The sequence below is a fragment of the Helianthus annuus genome, chromosome 7 (genome assembly GCF_002127325.2).
Source record: "Helianthus annuus cultivar XRQ/B chromosome 7, HanXRQr2.0-SUNRISE, whole genome shotgun sequence".
Taxonomy (NCBI): domain Eukaryota; kingdom Viridiplantae; phylum Streptophyta; class Magnoliopsida; order Asterales; family Asteraceae; genus Helianthus; species Helianthus annuus.
The window spans coordinates 145,403,539-145,425,078 of record NC_035439.2 but is presented as its reverse complement, the minus strand read 5'-3'; the positions used below and the strand labels follow the sequence as shown (position 1 = coordinate 145,425,078).

General features: G+C 36.2%; 2 protein-coding genes across 2 annotated transcripts; both read right to left on the bottom strand.

Moving 5' to 3' along the window:
• Positions 1-5,073: 5,073 nt before the first annotated feature.
• Positions 5,074-11,693, bottom strand: LOC110869116 (E3 ubiquitin-protein ligase RNFT1). The gene is made up of 8 exons (XM_022118403.2): positions 10,761-11,693; positions 9,708-9,784; positions 9,459-9,627; positions 8,970-9,058; positions 8,710-8,874; positions 8,549-8,626; positions 6,845-6,948; positions 5,074-5,421 (listed from the first exon to the last, which is right to left on the bottom strand). The coding sequence occupies exons 1-8, from the start codon at positions 11,428-11,430 to the stop codon at positions 5,316-5,318; spliced, it is 1,458 nt and encodes a 485-aa protein (XP_021974095.1). The 5' UTR covers positions 11,431-11,693; the 3' UTR covers positions 5,074-5,315.
• An 8,632-nt stretch (positions 11,694-20,325) lies between these two features.
• On the bottom strand, positions 20,326-20,769 carry LOC118480308 (sulfated surface glycoprotein 185-like). The gene has a single exon (XM_035975084.1). It carries the CDS (start codon positions 20,767-20,769, stop codon positions 20,326-20,328), a length of 444 nt encoding a protein of 147 aa, XP_035830977.1.
• Between the last annotated feature and the right edge of the window lie 771 nt (positions 20,770-21,540).

Here is a 21,540-nt window from a genome sequence, read left to right as displayed (position 1 = left end):
AGAGAAAGTAGTGTCAAAACACCTTATTTCCTGTTGATACATATAGATGTGCATGTGCATTTCTAACATTGGTAATGTAAAAGATAGTGTATTACACGTAGTAGTGTAAATGAAAGTGCAATTGACTATTATTTGTAATGAATTACGGAATTTGACAAAGAAACGACACATATGCACATGTGCATGGATAACTGTTACTCGAATTTTTTTTTTTTTTTTTTTTTTTTGCAAAATTTTTTTTATTTTTTTTATTAACAAAATATAGCGATTTTTTCAAAAAAAATAGTAAAAAAATAAAAAAAAAAATTTTTGGGTGTTTTTTAGATTTTTTTAGGAATTACTGTTTGTGTTCACACTGGTTCTCGCGGTTCTCGCAATAAGGGGTGGTTCCTAACGGATCTTTGTCCTATATATATATATATATATATATATATATATATATATATATATATATATATATATATATATATTTCGTACATGTTGGAATATGAATGGTTCTGAGCATCAATTACCGAACTCTGAACTTAGTCAACTTAGTATTTTATTTTTGAAAGAAAAAAAGTCAACTTAGGAGAATCGACCATTTTTCGTTTTGGTGGATTTTCTTTTATAAATGGGATTTGGTGGCAGACATAAAAGAGCTAATGTATTATGATGGAGTACAGCTCTCATGTTTCTAGATATGAGAAAATAACATTTTTGTAAGTGTAAAACATTTATTATTTCTTCTTGTGAGAAAAATAAGTTATATTGATGCATTTGCATCATTCGAATTGTGAAATGTAATTGAATGATAACAATTTCTTCTGGAGTATCCCTAATAAATATGTTATAATTCTGTAAATCTAAGATTCTTTTCTTACTTATTTTGTTTCATCATTTCGTATTATATTTCTTAATTTAATAAGTATCTTATTTATGTCTTATCTCAGTCATTTCTTATCTTAATATATTGTTTAATTTATAACTTTTAAATCTTCATTGCTAATTTGGTTTCTAACCTAGTTTGGTTAAATACATACATACACACATACATGCATGCATGCATGCATACATGATGCATGCATGCATACATACATGATGTATGCATACATAGGGTTAGGATCGTGTGAGAAGCACTAAACTAATTGAGAAATTTGAGAAACATTTTTGATCACACATTTTCTCTAAGCTTTTCGTAATATACACATATGTATAGTTTAAAATTGACTATATACATATGTGTATGTAGTCAATTTTAAATTTTACATATGTGTATATTACGAAAAGCGTAGGGAAATGTGTGATTCAAAATGTTCTTCAAGTTTCTTAAATATGGTGGATTTCTCTTAGGATCTCTACCCTACCTACACACACACACATAATATATATATATATATATATATATATATATATATATATATATATATATATATATATATATAGGGGTTGGATCATGAGAAAACTAGTTTAAATGAGAAAACCAAAAAACTAACTAAAAAAGCCAAAAAAAACATGCCAAATTTTTTTTTTAAATTTTTTATAAAAAAATCACAGCTTTTTATGCATGGAAAAAAAAATTTCAAAAAAAAAATTTCAAAAAAAAAATTAAAAAAAAAAAGTTTTTTGTTGTATTGCACATGTGCAATATTACGGATATAGTGCACATGTGTATTACACATATAATCACATATATTGCACATGTGCAATACAACAAATTTTTTTTTTTTTTTTGAAAATTTTTTTCAAGGCATAAAAACTAGCGATTTTTTTATTAAAAATTGTAAAAAAAAAAAAATTGGTATGTTTTTAAGCTTTTTTTTAGCTTTTTTAGTTAGTTTTCTCATTTATATGTCGTTTTCTCATGATTCTCTCCCTATATATATATATATATATATATGGTGGTGTTCTAGAGTGAACACTACTGTATTTGCGAACTGAGTGAACAAATCATGGCCATTGATCTACACACGTGTATGGCCAGGATTAGTTCACTCAGTTCGCAAGCTACACTAGTGTTCACTCTTGAACATAATCCTATATATATATGGTTGGGTTCATTTCAGAACTTTAAATAATTCCAGAACTTTCAGAACTCCTAATAAACAATCATTTTATATATATATATATATATATATATATATATTATTATATTTAGGGCACTTTTATCATATATTATATGTATTTTAATGATTACATACATTTTAAAAGTAGTTTACATATATGTAATAGTTAAATTTTATATATATATATATATATATATATATATATATATATATATATATATATATATATAGTGGATGGTTCAAATGAAAATCACTTTTATTGTGAAAACTCGAAAACTAACTAAAAAAGCCTAAAAAAAACCTAAAAAACATACAAAATTTTTTTTTTTTTACAATTTTTTTAGAAAAATCGCTACTTTTTATATATGGAAAAAAAATTCAAAAAAAATAAAAAAAAATATTGGTTGTACTGCACATGTGCACTAATACGGAAAGCCTAAACCACTTAACCCACCCCCCACCGACACCCCCAAAAACCTAAACCCCCCACCCCCCCCCCCCCAAAACCTAAATTCACCCTCCCACCAAAAGCCTAACCCCCCCCCCCCCCCAAACCTAAACCCCCCACCCTCCCGAAAACCTAAAACTAAACCCTAAACATAAACACGAAAAAAACCTAACCCCCCCCCCCACCCCCACCCCCCAAAAACCTAAACCCCCCCCCCCTCCCCCCCCACACCCAAAAACCTAATCCTAATCCTAAACCTCCAAAAAAACTAACCCTAAAAGCTAAACTAGACTCAAAAAGCTAATTTTAAGCATGTAATGCACATTGTATTACATGTTATATTGCACATGTGCACTACTATAATAATAGTATTGAAAACAAGACGACACCATAAATCTTTTTTTATGTCATAAAAAATATGCTCGAATATACTTGAATGAAAGATAAGAAAATTTGTGATCTTATGGTGCCATTTTTGTTTTAAAATGATAACGTATGGAGAAATGAGAAATGTTTGAAAAGTTATATATTTTTTGTTCCAATTTTACCCCTCCTTCATTAAAAGTCTTCCCCCCTCCTTTTTAGTGGGTTTTAGTTAGTTTTCTAGTTTTCACAATAACTAGTGGTTTTCATTTGAACCTTCCCCTATATATATATATATATATATATATATATATATATATATATATATATATATATATATATATATATATATATATATATATATATATATATATATGTGTGTGTGTGTGTGTGTGTGTAATAACTTATTACATATATGTAAAAATCCAAGTTTACATATATGTAATCATAGAATTACATACAAAAGATAATAAAATTACTCTTAAGATGTATGTAATGATAAAAATACATATAATAAATAATAAAGTTATCCTAAATATAAAAATATATAAATAAAAAGATTATTTATTAGAAGTTCTGAAAGTTCTGTGATTAAAAGAGAACTATAGTATCTTTGTTGAACCAATATATAAGGGATTTACGAATTTTACTTAACTTGAATCCACTCAAATCCAAATTGACGGTTAACTGAATTAAGTAAACCAGATTTTCCAATAGTCGTATTAACCAAAGCTAATCATGACGAAAATCTAAAGTCGAAAAATCAATTATAGGTTAAGTTTTCACCCATAGCTGTATCGAAAAGACTCATGCTCACCTTAATAAAAAAATCAATAGAGTTGGATTTGACTTTTTTTATAAAGTGATTAATCACAATTTTGCACACAAATTGAGAAAATTATAAATGGTTTTAACTTTAAACATAGGTGATTACTTTAGAATAAAAAATTAGAAACAATTTTTTTTTGTTAAATTTATTTAATTTATTCCCTATCCTTATATTTTTTATTTCCTTTTTATATAAAAACTTGACAAAAAATATATAAATGTATTATAAATCAAATACTTATAAGGCCACATAGTACCTTTCCCATCCCCTACTCGGTATGCTCCCTTCCCGATTCGGGGAACAATGTTCCCGCTCCCTCCCTTTCCCATTCTCACTCCCGCATCAACCTATTTCCTCTTTGCTTTCTCTCTAAATTGGGAAACTACTTACCGCTAAGCACCCCATTTTATCCCGATTCACCTTCCACCCTATTGCCTCTCCATCGCACCCTGCCTACTCATCATGCATATTGTGTAACCTAAACGGATTTGCCTATCGAAACCAGAGATGGTGACGATGAACAACAATCGTCGGCTGAATAGACGTCGATCGTGGTATAGTTGCTTATAGCAAAAGCAGTGTGCAACGGCAAAGAGGGTGTGTGTGGCGGCAGCAGGTGGGCTTCAACATCAGTGATTGCACGACGTTTAGATAGCTAGCTCGATACCATATTGATAATTGTAGAATCCCCAATTAGGGCCTCTCTGTATTACTAACGTTATATAAGATGTGCACTAGAAGGAATATAACATATTTACAAATAGAAACTATATACTAACATGTATATTTAACCTGCTATAATATCACATAAGGCTTGTTACGTTATCCAACACTTTTTATTTGTTTTCTATTAGTCATTATATTTTATAATTTTCGGTCATTAAAAGGTGACTTTATATATGTTTGTCATTTGGTTATCTAGAAACAGGCTAAATAGGTATATGTTGCAGCTGATGTGGAATTCTCTTAGATGGTTTTATATTTTTAACTTTTTAATAAGGATGGCGATCAAACCCGAACCCGATGGGTAAACCCGAAACCATACACATTTGGGACGGGTTTGGGGTCGTTTAATCAGGTATGGGACTAGTTTTTATTCTTTTCGCGGGTTTGGAACGGGTTTGAGATTTGGTGATATACCCGTTCACCCAATCGATTACCCGATAAAGTGTACATGTTTACCCGATGTGTAGTAGTAGTCATCGCCTACTTGTTTCAAACATTTCTCAAGTCATGTCAAATACATAAATCCGAACACGGCGTAAGTTTAACGAGTTGACACGGATACGACATGTTTTGACCCAAGATTTTATTTATTTTATTTATTCTCTTGGGTCCAATCTATAATATACAAAACTCTGGGCTCAGTCCATGTTTATGTCACCAGATGCACAAAGAATGTGATGATGGTATTAAGTATTAACTATTCATGAAACCTCTCTCATGTGTTTTATTGTGTATATCATATACTAGAGCCACAAGTAAAGCTCAACTGTACAATTTGTGAGAAAAGGGTGCCGAAAATTCACTCTAGTGATACGGGTTGTATATAACTTTGGATGATTGAACAAAGAGCACAGATCAAACTCACTGAAGAAACCACACGGCCTGCATATCAAGATGGAAGTTTCTAGAACACCTGGAAGAACAAGCTCGTTGAGCCATCCCCAAATGTTCGGATGTCAGCTGGTCTGACCAACGCTCTGCATAATGGGCACGTTCTTTCTCTTTCAAACCTGTAAATAGTTGTATTTGTGGAGACTCAGAGAATGGTATGGTATTGATATGAAAAATATTGCGATAAAATCAAAGTTGGCACTTTATAGTTTATACTAACTAGTAGTGGTGCAAACGAGCCGACGGCTCGCGAGCTACTCGAGATCGGCTCGAGAAAAAGCTCGAAACGAGCCGAGCCTTATCGATCCCTAGCCGAGCTTGAGCCTAAAATAAAAGCTCGTTTGTTTATCGAGCCCGAGCTTGAGCCTGGCCTGTGAAGCTCACCAGGCTCGTCGAGCCTTATCGAGCCTTAGTGTAAACGAGCCGAGCCGAGCTTATTTAAACTTGTTTACGAGCCGACCCCGAACCTAAAAATAAGCTTATATAGTAAACGAGCCCGAGCCCGAGCCCGAGCCCGAGCCCGAGCCCGAGCTTCACTTATTGAGCTCGCGAGCCTAAAAAAGTCTATTATTTATATTTTTTTATTTAATATATTAATTATCAGATAATAAACGAGCCGAGCCCAAGCCGAGCTCAAGCTTGAGAAAATACCAACGAGCCAAGCTCGAGCTTTGAAAACAAAGCTCGAGCCGAGCTCTCTTAAGTTAATCGAGCTCAAGCCTTGTCGAGCTCGGGCTCGGCTCGTTGGCACCCCTACAAACTAACATGCATTATATGAGTAAAATGCCATTTTTGTCCCTGAGGTTTGGCCAGTTTTGCGACTTTCGTCCAAAGGTTTGTTTTTCCGCATCTGGATCCAAAAGGTTTGAAATCTTGTCATTTTCATTCGGCTCGTTAACTTCATCCATTTTTCTCTGTTAAGTTAGGGGTATTTTCGTCTTTTTTGTTAAATTAAAGAGCGATTCGGTTTTTTTTCAAAGACCAAATTGCCCTTTAAGTTAGCAAAAAAGACAAAACACTCCCGACTTAAAAAAGAAAAAAATAAATGGAGTTAACGAGCCGGATGAAAATGGAAAGATTTCGAGCATTTGGATCCAAATGCGGAAAAACAAACATTTGAACGAAAGTCGCAAAACTAATCAAACCTCAGGGACCAAAAGTTAAACCTTTTGAATCTGGGTCCCTGTGGTTTCAATTTTGTTGCCATTTTCATCCAAAATCAAAATCTGGTCAGATTTTTCAGTTAACGTTCAGCTTTTTGTCTTTTTCCTCCCTTTTAATGAAGGGCAAAATGATCTTTTAGAATTTTATTATAACAAATTAAAAAAATCTGACCATTTTGCCCTTCATTAAAAGGGAGGAAAAAGACAAAAAAATTGGATGTTAACTGAAAAATCTGACCAGATTTTGTTTTTTGATGAAAATGGCAATAAAATTGAAACCAAAGGGACACATATTCAAAAGGTTTGAGCTTTGGACTAAAGTGTCAAAAGTGACTCAAAGACCATTTTGGCAGTTTACTCAAAAGTAGGAGTAGCTGACCATTCTGAAACACAGTCTTCACAGAAAATATGTTTGCAGCGCAACAAAATTGGAGCCTGCATCTTTTCCTGGCAAATAGCACACAAGTCTCCTGCCTCACTCACCTGCATGTGTGAAAACATATTAAATTACAAAAATAAACAGATCCAACAGGAAAATAAAACATCTATCTGACTACAAATTAATCACCTTTAGGCGTGTTTTTTAAAACGCCAAGCCAATTTTTTTTCAAAAATAACCCCCCAAAACGCCCTACGTAATGGGGGTGGGGGCGTTTTTTTTGGATTTTTTTCAAAAATAATGCCCCACTACGGGTGGTCTTATACCTTTTTATCGTTTTTAAGGAGTCATTAATTTTTGTGCAAATACTTTGCTCTAAAACATCATGCTTGCAAACTTTTTGGGCATATCACACACACACATATATAGGAAACCCATTGTTACTAAGAAAACCCCGGAAACTCTAACCTCCCAACTTTTTTTTGGAAAAAATTAACACGTGTAATATGCATGTTTTTAAGGGTTTTGAGCAAAAAAGAAAAATCAAAAAGCGCCAACCAAATTTTTTTTTTAAAATAAGCAAGTTTCTGTGTAACATATGTAACAGTCGCGTTACACACTGTTATGCAGAAACTTGTTTTATAAAAAAGAAAAAATGGCTCAGCGCCTTTTAGATTTTTTTGGTGCAAAAACATTAAAAACTTTTATATTACATGTGTTACTTTTTTCAGAAAACAAAAAATTTGTCACATAAGAGTTTTCTCAATAACTTGGGTTTTCTCCCAATACTTGCACTCAAGGTTGGAGAACTCGCTAGTCGCTAGTCGGCCAGTGAGGTGGGGACTAGCGACTACTCGGGAGTACTCGGGATTAATCGGATCGGAAATTTTATATGTAAATTTTATTATTTTTATAAATACGTATATATATATATATATACTCACACATCCATATTAATATAATACTTAAAAAGGTAAAAGTAGTTCAAAATACAAACTAAACTTACATATAAGTCATAACACAACAAGTCTCAGTACTTAAAATTCAAACATTAACAAATAGCTCAAATGTAATCGTCATCCCCGTAGTGTTCAATGATTTCGACACCATCCGACTCGTATTCAATCTCCTCGTCTACTTCATCCTCTTTCTCCGACTCAAATTCTTCGTCATATTAGGGTAAGGGATAAGGAACATGGGCTAAAGTTGTAAGCTTGGGCCTGTTTTGTAAGGATTTCAAATGGGCCGACTAGGGCGATTTGGGCCGACTAGGGCGGCTTGGACCGGCTTTGACCGACTAGCGATTTTTTGACTGATTAGTGAAAAATTACTTAGTAGAAGGCCGACTAGTGACTAGTCGGCGATTAATCGCCGAGTAATCGCGATTTTGGCAACACTGCTTGCACTATATATATATAAAGCAACATGTATAGGTGTTTATGCGGTTCTTGCAATGTTATACTTAAAAAATTATTCTATACAATACGACTCTCTCCCTCTCCCTCTCTCTCTCTCTGTATATATTATATATAAAGTATGCAAGTAATTTTAAGAACCGCTTTTAAGATGGTTACGAGAATATCACGTGTTCTCTCATTCCACATCAGCAAGTTGACTTAAATGCATTTGTTCAAGTAAAAAAGTTTCACAAAAGGTTTTTTTTCAATCTCTAGTATAAGTACAAAAGCTAGAACTCCACTGTACCTGTTCTGCTGTTGCATGTGATCCATAATTGACCTCTTTTCGTGACAACGCCTTTAATGCAGCATAGAAGGATCCAATCTGAGACGTTAAGAAAGAGTAAATATACATTAATTCACTCTCAGACGTAAAACGTTGAAAATTAAATGACGGGCAACCCGTACCTTCTCAACAACTGATGTGAGCTTTAAGGTTAAATACAACCCTGTTGTCAAAGACGAGAAAAGGCTTCCATATTCTTTGTTCAAAAAGAATCGGTACCAAACCGGGGCGGGTAAAAAAGCACGGTATAGTAGAAGTGTGTACTCAACTAGAGTCAACATCTGACCCTGAAATGCCAAAAAGTTAATATTTTTATAACTCAATTATTATAACTTATAAAATATGGTACACAACTACACATTATCATGTTGGATCGCATTACCTGCCTACGAAAACTGTGGCCCCTGCCGTTTTTATAGTACATAAGCAATACCAACTTAAATGCCATTGCTGCCTGCCGCACCATCGTATCTAAAAGCAACAGAATTTGTATTCCCGGTTAGGATATGAAATACCATTTAAAATATAATACACAAAGAATATACTAAATAGAATACGAGTAAAGTACACAGATGGTCCCTAGCTTTCCCAAAGTACACGGATGGTCCCTGTGGTTTGCAATTTGTAACGGATTAGTCCCCAGCCAACAAATCTAAAGGTTTTAGACGGTTGAGGTTAGGGACTAAATGCGTTACAAAGTGCAAACCACAGAGACCATCCATGTACTTTAGGAAAAAACTAGGGACTAAATGCGTTACAAAGTGCAAACCACAGGGACCATCCATGTACTTTTGTAAAGCTAGGGACCAAATCCAAAATTTTGGTAAACCACAGGGACCATCCGTGTACTTTACTCAAAGAATATATGTACCGTTTACAATGATGGTGAATATAGCATTCCAGAATGGTGGAATTGCTTTTGGCGGAACCATGAACAAGGGGTTGCAAAGATCATCGTTTTGGTACCACCAGTATACTCCGATCACATGAACCATGAAAACTATGCAATATCCAACAAGAACAGATAACTTTCTCTCCCCCTGCAAAAGTTCTTCAATCATTAAGCTATAAGTGCGACGAGACTTTAAACATGTAGATGTATTTAACACCAAATTTATACCTTTAAAGCTGTTTGCTTCCGTAGAATATCATTTGATTTGTACATGAAAGCAGTTATATAAAGTGTAACAAAGATACCTACAAATGATCATGCAAAAAATAGTCAATGCAAGAGCTCATGTTATTCAAACTTCAAAGGATAAAGAACCGCAGCATATGCTATATTCTGATATATCCTACAAGATCTACATAAATGACATATCATGCATGCACTATAGAAACTCAGTTTAGAACAGTAAAGAAAGATTATATCAGATAAATTCCCTAGCATTACAAAACTTTTGAAGATAATTCCGGCTTTCTGTGATACGATCATTGAGCAGTCAATTTGCTAGAACTAAGACATATAATAAAGTAATAAACCATAGTTATTAAAGACGCTAAGCGCACTCAAGGCGCATAGGCCTCGCCTGGGGCCTAGGCGCAAAGCGCAAAAAAAGCGAGGGCCTGAGAAAATTAAGCGCATAATGAAAAAAAGTTAAAAATATATTATGTATAAGAAAAAGAATTCTATTCTTCAAATAAAATAAACAAATTCTATTATATAAAACTATACATCATCTATTTAGAACCAAAAGTTCTAAAAACATTAGTGTATTAGTCTAGAAAAGTAGTTTTCCTTAGATAAAAGTAGAAATCTAGCTAGAATCTTTGTCGGGATTTAGAGAATTTGGCCGGAAACTATCCGGAATCTAGGAATCTCGCCGAAATGTGCGCTTTCCTCGACTTAAAAAATGGGCCTAGGCGCTAGAGACGATGGCTTTTAATAACTATGTAATAAACCCAAGCTTCTAAACCAGCACTTTCTTCATAATCAGTTACACTTGAAGCAAATTTGTGTTGCATGCTCATTTGGCTCAAAGTTCATAAAATTAAGCCGTAATCATCTATACGGAAGCAATCAAATGGCCAGGTTACTCAAAGATTCAAAACCTCAAAGGTTTTAGAGAATAATAATTCAATAACTCACAAAAAAAATCCAAAACAAAAGAAATCCTAGAGTACTTAACCAAGTTCAACAACCTAGAGACAATTCATTTCAATCAAAAACTACCTTGTAAGTGTTGCCGAACGAAAACAACCAACAACAGCAACGAAAACGGCAGAATTTGTTCAATCCACCTCGAAACTTGCTGCAAATCATACCGTTGCTGATACGCCGAATCCACATTACCATGACCATTACCATTACTATCATTACCATTCACACCACTTACATCACCAGAGCCACTCACCTCCCTCTCTCCTCCACCATCTCCCCTGTCCATCGTCTCCGCTTCACCGCGTTCCTCTTCATGATCTCCGCCGCTCATTATCCGAATCGAAACCTCACTATTACCATCACCATTACCATTACCATTACCATCACTACTACTACTACTACGATTACTGTCCGTAACAGAACCAGAACCAGAACCACTAGAGGTACGATCACGAATCCGATTATTAGAAATCAAACTCTCAGATTCATTATACTCATTATTCAACCTAGGTCTAGAAAAAACACCTGAATATTCAATCAAAGTAGTTACCGGAGCTTGTAAAAACCTAATTATCGGAAACGGAGGCGACGACGGTGACGAAAACGACGTCGTTCTCGGCGACGAACTCCTCCGTGACGTCGGCGATGACGAATTTGACGCATTTTGATTATTATTACTCACATGATCATCGGAATTCGTTGAATCAACGCTAACACCTGTTGTATCCATCAATCTGAGCATACAAATTACACCGATTACAACGATTATACCAATTAAACGTTCAATTTGATAAAATTTTCAATTGTGGAGGTGATGATGGTTGAATGGCGGTTTTTGTAGGTGAATGTGTGTGTGATGATTTGATAAAAGGAGGAATGTGAGGATTTGGATTGTGGATTTTGAGTATTGGATTCTAGGGTTTTTTTTCTGGTTATGTTATTGGAATTGAGATGAACAGTTGGAATTGGAATTGGGGAAGAAGAGGTGAAATGGGATATTTTTAAAAGGATTGATTTTGCATTAAATATGGAGTAATGGTCGCTGCAAATTTGCTAAAAGATTTTTTCATGGAAATTAACATAGCGGTGAGGTAAAATCCGTTCAGCTCAAGAATCGAACTAGCGATCTTCACCTTTTCATCTAGCCTCTCATCATCACATCACCAGGTGCTGCAGAAAACAATGGGGAGGCCAGGAATTGAATTTTGGTCCCTTAAAACACCAAGCCTCTCCCTTATCACTCTACCACCACCTCATTGGCCCAATTTTTGCCCTTAATCTACAACTTTCTTTTTAACGGCAAATTTGATCACTAACGGATCACTGGAATATTATCATGTCACGAGCGGAAGCACTCGTTAGTATACATCTCCACTAGGCAATAATGTCTATACACTAATTCAACCACCTTATCATATTTATCACCGCTATCCAATAATGTAATAATGTCTATATACCAATTCAAGGCGAAACTATACATCTTCACCAGACAATAATGTTTATATATCAATTCAGGAGGAAACTCAATAAATATGAAAAAACCCCCTTGTAAGAATCAAACCCAAGACTTCATGATCCCTAAACCTTATCCCACCCCAATATATCACTATGTTGTAATGTCATGGGTCCTTGATCTCCAATTCATTAATTTTTTTTAGTTCTATATTTTTTTTCCTTAAAAGTGTCATCCAAAAATTGATGGATACTTCAAATTCAGATAAATTACATTTTAAGTGTTTTAAGGTATGTTACATGTATATTGGAGAAAGAAATGTTAATTGGATGCTTAGAAAAGATATGAACTTATAAAAGAATGTTTTCTGGTCATTCTTGATTAAAATCACTGATCATCACTGCAATAACTATGTAAAACAGATGCTACAGAAAGAGATGATATCTCTCTGTGACCATCTTCCGAAGTAAAAATAAGTATTTACTCTATAAGGCCACACGGGGCGGGTGCGTTATGGAAGCCCATAACGCGTTGAACATCAATGGAACACCACCGCCGGTGTTGTGGTCACGCGTTATAACATCAACGCGTTACACAGATCACGCGTTAAACATTTCAAAAATTCGACCGTTGGGCACGTATATGACTGTTGATGAACGGTAAATTCAATAAAAAAAAAAATTAAACCATTTATCGATATATATCTACATTTTAAACCATTTTTCACACACCAAACTATATCCTTTTACCATTTTAAACCCATTTCACACAATTTTTATATCTTTCTCAAATGGAATTCCCTACGGATTCGACGTTTCTGATGTCTAGCGATACCGATACCGAGTCGTCTTCCGACAACGACACGCTAAACTATTTCGTGTCGGTGTATAACGAGCTTGATGCCGAGTCGTCCCGCCCAAAGAAGAAGATGGTCGACCGTGATCGTATAAGTGCCAACGAAGTTTTGATGAACGATTATTTTGTGGAAAACCCGCTTTACAATGCCGAAACGTTTAGAGATCGGTTTCGTTTACCCAAAGAATTATTTTTAAAGATTGTTGGAGACATCGAAGCAAGCGAGGAATGGTTTCAAGAACGTTACGATGCGAGGGGCAAACCAAGTTTCACGCCGATACAAAAATGCACGTCCGCCATTCGCCAACTAGCGACAGGTAACCCACCCGATCAATATGATGAATACCTAGCTATGTCTAAAAGAACTTCACGTGAGTGTTTGCAATTTTTTTGCAATGCGGTCATTAAGTTGTATGCTAACGAGTTTTTACGTAAACCGACGAGCCACGACATCTCACGTATTTACGCCGCACACGAGGCTAGATGGCATTTTCCCGGGATGCTCGGTAGCATCGATTGTACACATATCGAGTGGAAAAATTGTCCAAGAGAGTTGCGAGGGGCGTATGTGAGGGGAGACATCAAAAGACCAACCATCATACTAGAAGCGGTGGCGTCGAATGATTTATGGATTTGGCATTCGTATTTCGGTGTGCCAGGTTCAAACAACGACATCAATGTGTTGCACACGTCGCCGTTGTTCCAAAGTGTAACGGATGGTACCGCACCTTCCTCTCCTTTCTATGTTAACGGTCGACATTACACACGAGCCTTTTATCTTGTGGATGGTATCTACCCGTCTTGGTCTGTTTTTGTGAAAGCTCCCTCATTTCCTGTCGAGGCTAAAGAAAAGGCGTTCAAAAAATTGCAAGAATCGGCAAGAAAAGATGTTGAGAGGGCATTTGGTGTTTTAAAGGGTAGATGGGGTATACTACACCGACCGGTTCGTTCGATGACCAAGAAAGCAATACATAGCATAGTGTATGCATGTATCATATTGCACAATATGTTGATCAAACACGACGGACGTGCAATATCCCCGGATTGGGTGCCGGATCCTCCTACACAAGTTCAAGTTCCACAAGATATCAATTTACAATTGCGTAACGAAGAAACTCACTTTCGGTTGAGATTCGATTTAATCGAACTAGTAGGTTCTCTAGGTTTGGAGTTTCCGGATTCGGACGAGGAGTAGGTTTTTTTTTAAAAAAATTGTATGTTTCTAGTATGTTAAATTGGAGTAGGGTTTTTTTTTTTTAAAAAAAAATTGTATGTTTCTAGTATGTTAAATTGAAGTAGTATGTTTTAAATTTAATGAAATTTTTAATTTTAGTGTTTTATTGTTAATTTCTAATTTAAAATAAAAAATTAAAAAAATTAGTGAAATTTATAATTTTAAAATGAAAATTAAAAATAAATGGGAGTGATAGAATTCCATCACTAGTGATTTCACCCCTCCTACATTTCTATCACTAGTGATGGAAATTTGGTTGATGGCATGGCATAATTTTATTGGATAGTGGGAGTAATGGATTCTATCACTAGTGAACCACCCCTAGTCCCCTAAGAGAGGAAGTTGTATTAAATAAAGTGCATAATAGTAACTGTGAATGAATGTATTACTTGATCATTGAGTATGTATATTGAGTAAATTAAGGTTTGATGTCACGATTGTGTGATGTTAGTCCCAAATTAACGTAGAATTGTCATGATAGTGACATTCTCATCTATATTGGTGGAGGTGTGATCATTTAATTTAGGATGTTTTATCTTTTTTGCCAAAGCCAAGTAGAAGTAACTGAATTCGAGTATACTCGAACCAATTCTGCTAGATATATAAAGGTGAATTTGGGCCATACCTCTTCATATACAAAATAATATAAAGTAATGCATGAGTAAATTAATAGAAATTTATGCATGAGTAAATTAATAGAAGAGGTTAAAAACTTATCTAAAAATATACTAATTCCCGTGTTTTCCTTTTCGTATATATTATTCTTACATACACGGAATCACATGTAAGAAATGTGTAAAACAAATGGTCCCAAAATTCACATAGGATTCAGGGTGCAAGTTGTCCACCCAATGCAAGGTGATAGCTCTGAAACCACCATCAGATGGACGGCCTTCAATCACGACAAGATCTTTTTAACCACTTTATTTCGTACGATGATTTAACGGGTGTAATTTATACTGGCCCAGACCCCATACGTTGTACTTTAGCCTAAAAGCAGCACATAGGTATCAGGTTAATGATCAGCTGACACCCATCAATCTTTGTCTATGGACGGGACCTATATATACTGCTCTTAGGCCAAAGAGGAGCGCATGGGCATGTGATGTTTTATTTGGGTTATTTTTTGGTGTATTTTAACACTGAATTATACACAACTAAAACTTATTTACCCACCCATGACATTATAGCCTAGTGGTATCTTGGTGGTGAGATAAGGCTTATGACCATTAGGTCATGGGTTCGATTCCCACAAATGGGGTTTTTCCCAGGTTTATTAGGAATTGGTATATAGGCATTATTGCCTATTGGAGATGGATATGATCGGATGGTTCTGCTGGTGACACAATGATACTTCAGTGGTCTGTCAGTGATCCAAATTTGTCATTCAAAAAAAATAAAAAATAAATAAACTTATTTACCCAAACAGAAGTAACAAGTTGTTGTGTTTTTTTTTTTTTTTTAAGTTGTAGATTTTGGTTTTTTTAATATATATTTAAAAGTTGTACATTTTTTTTGAAAAGTTTATAGATTTGACTTATTATGTTATTGTTTTATAAAATTTAACCGACTTTATTATTACATTGGTTCTATATTATTTATTATTTTAAAAATTTATAAAACTTCAGTTATATTAAATTACACAATCATATTTAATTAAACATCGTACAATATGTTGTGAAAGAAACATTCGAAAAAATTACAAACATTCCAAACAAACATCGTATAAATAAAAGATCAACTGCATAAATATATAATCAGTTTGTACATATAAAACAAAGGTACAAATGAATGTCTAATGTAAAATAAAAACTAAACTAACATAGGCTAGTCGTCATCCCCTGACGGTGTTGAATGTGGCAGTCTAAGCTCCGCCAATCTCGCGGGCCCCCGTAACTCTATCAGCGTCTAAACCGTCCAATTCTGATAGCGCTCTGCACGTCAGAGGCGACGATAGAAGTCCCAAGCGACCGCCCGTGCAGCAGGAGGCAAACCGTCGAAGACGTGCTGTGGGTACTAAGGTGGCTGCTGGGGGCGACGGTGGTGGTGGTGGTGGGAGATCATCATCCGGTTGATGCTCTTGTTGCTGGTACTGCTGCTACTGCTGAGGCTAAGCAGGCGCTGGTACTCCCGTCCTCAGCTCAAGATAAACTGGTATTTCTTTCGTCAGCTCACCCGGGACAAAAAATCTCGTAGTCTCGCGTCCGAAACCGAAGACCGATGCCCTGTGGTTGTGCGTCGGGTTTGTCACCTCAAACCTCCAAACACTTCCCTTTTTTTCTCTGAAAACCCTATCAACTCAAACGAACAGCCTATTTTCTTGCTACCTGTTTTCCTCACTGTAGCTATACTCTTATACTCCCCACGTGCACTGAAACTAAACCCTGAAATTATTTCCTCTTTTATTCGATCTTTTAATCACAATGACATAACCATTGTCCTTTCTCGTTTTTTGTACCTAATCCACTAACTCATCGTGTGACGAAAAGGTCCGGTATGTCTCAAACAAAAATATAATCGGGTAAGAGCCTTCCTCATCAACTAACAGCTCCTCCTGCTCACCACCGTCTCCCTGATCCAGATAGTCTTGTTGTACAAAGTTCTGCTCACCACCATGTCCTAGGTCTGGGTAGTCTTGTTGTACAAAGCTCTTCTCACCACCGTGTCCCTAGTCTGGATAGTCTTGTTATACAAAGCTTTGCTTATCACCGTAACCGTGGTCGGGACAGTTTGGCTGAACGTACGGATATTCATCCTGATGATACGGTTCACCTCCGTATCAGTAATTCGAATAGCCATGTTGTGCATACGAGTCTTCCACAGGGATATTCAAGTTCAGCGGCATCGTATTGTCACGATAACGAATGCCAGAGATAACCTCCTCATCCCTCATGTTGGACGGGACCGGTTTCTCGTCGAGTCAGAAATAGCGGTCCCGTTGTAAGAATCTGGAACAACGGGCTCATTAGAATATTCACCGAAAAGGGAGTTGTTAAACCACGGCATCGGTAATCTGAAGACCCGTATGTGAAAAACTTGAATGTGAAGAACTTAAAAACCCATATGCTTGGTCTGTCTGTTTTTTAAGAGACAACCTCATACCCGATGCGCTGCTCTTAGCCCAAAACGCAACATATAGGTCCCCGTGACACTGTGCCTTGTCAGCCTGTCAACAGTCACTTCTATTTTTGTCGTTTGAAAACCCTAAACGCTGCTCTGTGGCTAAAGAGCAGCGTACATAATTCCACACACCCCTGCGTTGCGCTTTGGTCAAAGTGCAGCATGTAAGTACCAAGTCAACGAGAAAAAGACTGACAGTGACACCCGTCAGTCTTTGTCTGTCGGTCGGACCTATATGCTGCTCGTTGGCCAAAGAGCAGCGCATAAGGGGGTGTGAAAATAAGGCAAGGATGTGTGAAATGTCCTTTATAGTTTCGTTATTAAAATCTTTGTAAGTTCTTATGTTCTAGACTCTTGTCATTAAAATAACTACTTTGTGCCCATGACATTGTAGCCTAGTTGCATCTTAATGGTGGGATAAGGCTTATGGACCTCCCACCTTCCCTTTTCGCTTCGTATACTCCACTCGTTCCCTTTCTTTCAAATTAGGTTTCGGGTTTGATTCCCACATGAGGATTTTTCTCAAATTTATTGGATTTCCTCCTGAATTGGTGTATAGGCATTATAGCCTAGGGGAGATGGATATGACCTGATAGTTTCACTGGTGACACGATGATGCTCTAGTGATGCATCAGTTGATTTGCCTTTAAGAAAAAAAGAACTACTTTGTTTATGGTTTCATACGGAAACATGTTTATTTCATAGCTATCAATTAATATCTTAAGAATCATATAATGTTTTGTTAGACTGGGATGTTTTATGTAAATGTTATGTAAATAGTATGATAGCCTAAGGTGATAGATATTAGATAGTAATAACTATTGTACTTATAAATATTTATGAATATGAAAATATATAGTGTTATGTATCACATTTAAACTAATATGTACAAATACATCATACAAAATTTTAAGTTCTTAATATATTATTGGATCCGAAAAAAAGGACACTTTGCTTCTATCTATTTTTTTTTCTTTTATTGACATCTACAACATTTTTTCTTGCAAAAAAAAAAGGTTGTTATGTTTTCTTTTAATTCAATAAGCCAAATTAGTGTTTAGATCATTGACGAAACTACAGATGGGGTTACGGAGTTGGTTACCTTTTACCCGATCAGATATTTATTAACATAAGTTTCTAACAACTTTATTTTGAAGTATACTACCCGGTCGCTTAAGAGGGTATTTGGGCTTACGTTTTAAAGTGATTATTTGATTATTGCGTTTGTAAAACATAAATAATCTAAAAAAATGTTTGGATGAAAAAGTGATTATCTGCCTTCAAAACGCAGTTTTGAAGAATCATGTACCTACATGCTTTTTCAAAACACAGTTTTGAAAACGCAAAATCTATTTTGAAAACGCATAATCTATTTTGAAAACGAAACAACAAACACCCCTTAAGATACCTATAAGTTGAATTTGCAATTTTATTATATCTCAGTTTTATATATAAAAAAACAAAATCTATGCTCATTATCATGTATAAAATCATTCTCTTTCTGAGTTAAAAAAGTGTATCATTATATCACAAGAAATAGAGTTTTGTGTTTTTTATTTTTATTATCTCAAGTCATAATACAGTGGGTGCAGCATAATTTCAGTTTTGGCGTGCATTTTACCTTAATACAATTAATGATTTACGCTTGATTTAGAAAGATGGCCTCATTATTGTCTTTATGTCGACATTTTGCAATCATATGAAAAATGATGTGTATGTTTAGAGATTTAACTTGTAAGAAACCATGACACTAACTAAAAATATCTAGAAGTTGTAGAAATGTAATGTAATATCCTCATCTGTTACCAACACTCACTTTTTAAAACAAAATTATCTAGAAGTTGTATAAATGTAATATCCTCATCACTTACCAACAGGGGTGGACCCACATATATAGAGCGGGTCGAGGTCCCCGGACCTTAATGTTTTTAAAAAAAATAGTAGATCCGGTATATTAAATTTTATAAGTACCCGTAAATACAATTTGGTGAACATCATAAAAAACGAAAACTAGCTTAGTGGTAAACCCTCCTCTTTACCAATAAGAGGTCATGAGTTCAATCTTTGTGTAGTCTGTTTTTCCTGTTATTTTTTAAATGTAATTCAAACCTCATTATAACCCGACCCGACCCGAGCTGAGAGAGCCATGTTTCTGGTCTCAACTCAACTCATTTACACCCAACATCAACGAGTGGTATTAAGAATTTAAATGTAGAAAATATATTATACCAGAAAATAGTTAGATTATAAGAGGAAAGGTGGTTTGTATAGATATATAAATATACGGTTAAGTTATTGTACAAATTAGTAGTCTTAACATATATACAGAAAAAACCCCTTTAACGTAAGAAGTGAAGGAAGATTTTTTTTAAATTTTTTTCTCATCTTATTAAGTACGAATTTAGTCCCATAATCAAAAAAAGCGAAATCGTGATTTTACACTAGTAACTAGTAGAGTAATTATGATATTTTGTAGAGTAATTACTCTACAATAATTACTTTACTACTGTAAAATCACAATTTTTTACGTTTTGTAATTAAACATCATTTTTAAATAGATTGAGAAAAAATTCAAAAAAAGAACTTCCTTCAACTCTCACGTTATGTCCGTTTTGTACACTAACGTGCTGTTTGTTTTTTCTGCGGGAAAAGGTTTGCAGTCTGCGGACCACATCTGCAGAAGAAAAGGTGGACCAAATGTCTGCAGTCTGCAAGGAGAAGAGGGTTTGTTCTTTTATATATAAAAACATCTTCACACACTAAACACATGCACAACACACACAGAACATCTCTCTCTCTCTCCCTGCCTCCTTCTACCACCACAACCACCGTCCACCGTCCACCTCCACCACCACAACCAACCACCACCACTTCAGCCACCACCACCACCGTCATCGGAAACCCACTGCCACCACCGTCACCGGAAACCCACCAACACCACCACCGTCACCGGAAACCCACCAACACCACCACTGTCACCGGAAACCCACCAACACCACCACCACCATCGCAACCACCAGCGCCATCTCACTTCTCACTTCCACCTCGTTCTTGTCGTCGCTGCCAAACGAAGAGGGGGGTTGCAGGTGACGTGGGGGGTATGGGGGTTTCGTCGAGAGAAGAAAGGAGGTGGAGTGGGTGGGGGGCTCGCCGGAGAAGAAGGGGAGCCGGCAACCGGCTCTGGTCACCGAACAGAGAGAGAAAGGAGGAGAAGCAAGGGGGTGCGGCTGGTTAGGTCTGATTAAGGTTTCCACAAGATGAGGAGAAGAGGGAAAGATCTGGTGTGGTGGCGGAGCAGGGGTGGGCGGCGGATGAGGTGGTGTCGGGGGTGGAGGTGGTGGCGGAGCAGGGGTGGGCGGCGGATGAAGTGATGCAGGTCTGTTTTGGCATAGAGAAGAAGTTGGAAGAGGTTGGGACATGTCTCCTTGGGGAAGAGGTGGGGAAGACCTTTTTGGTGAGAAGTGCTTCCGAAAAACAAACAAGCTGCAGACATCAAACGTCTGCGCGCGTCTGCGCGAGGCAGACATAAGTGGCCAGAAGCACTTCTGGCCAAAAACGAACACCACCTAAGACTCATTTGTATTTGATCTTTCGAAAACAAGTTGTCGAATACCCAAATCCCGGTTGACGTTAAATGGATCTTCGCTGATGTCAGGATGCCTCTGTCTTCGTTGCTACAAAAGAATAAACCGTTAGCCTCGCCACGGGGGACCCCGGGAGGGGATCCGTGACCAAGCTCCGGCGTGAGAGTAAGTAAACTTGCCGGAAAATGGGAGGAGCTTATTCCGATAAGAGTGATCACCGGAATGTTTCCTCCAAGGTGTGAATCTAATAAATACTCGTGTGTGATAAATGTGGAAGAATATTGGTCGGAACCAATGAAAGGAGAGTAAATGAGAGTGTCTTAAATGTCATACCTTCCGGTTACTCCTTTCTTCTTCTTATATAAGCATATGACCTTATCTTGCATGTGGGATATTTGTTCGAATGATACAACGATTTCTGATAATCTTCGGGGGGCTCAGACACGTGTCTGACCCCCAACGGTGAGATGATGGCCTCATTTAATACTTCCGGCTGGAGAAGTACAAAGCCAGCCAAGATGCCCTTCACATCGGGCATTAAATGCTTTCTCTTTTCTGAATCCTAGTTTCCCGCTCATATTTGCATGGGTAAAGTCTTAATGGAGA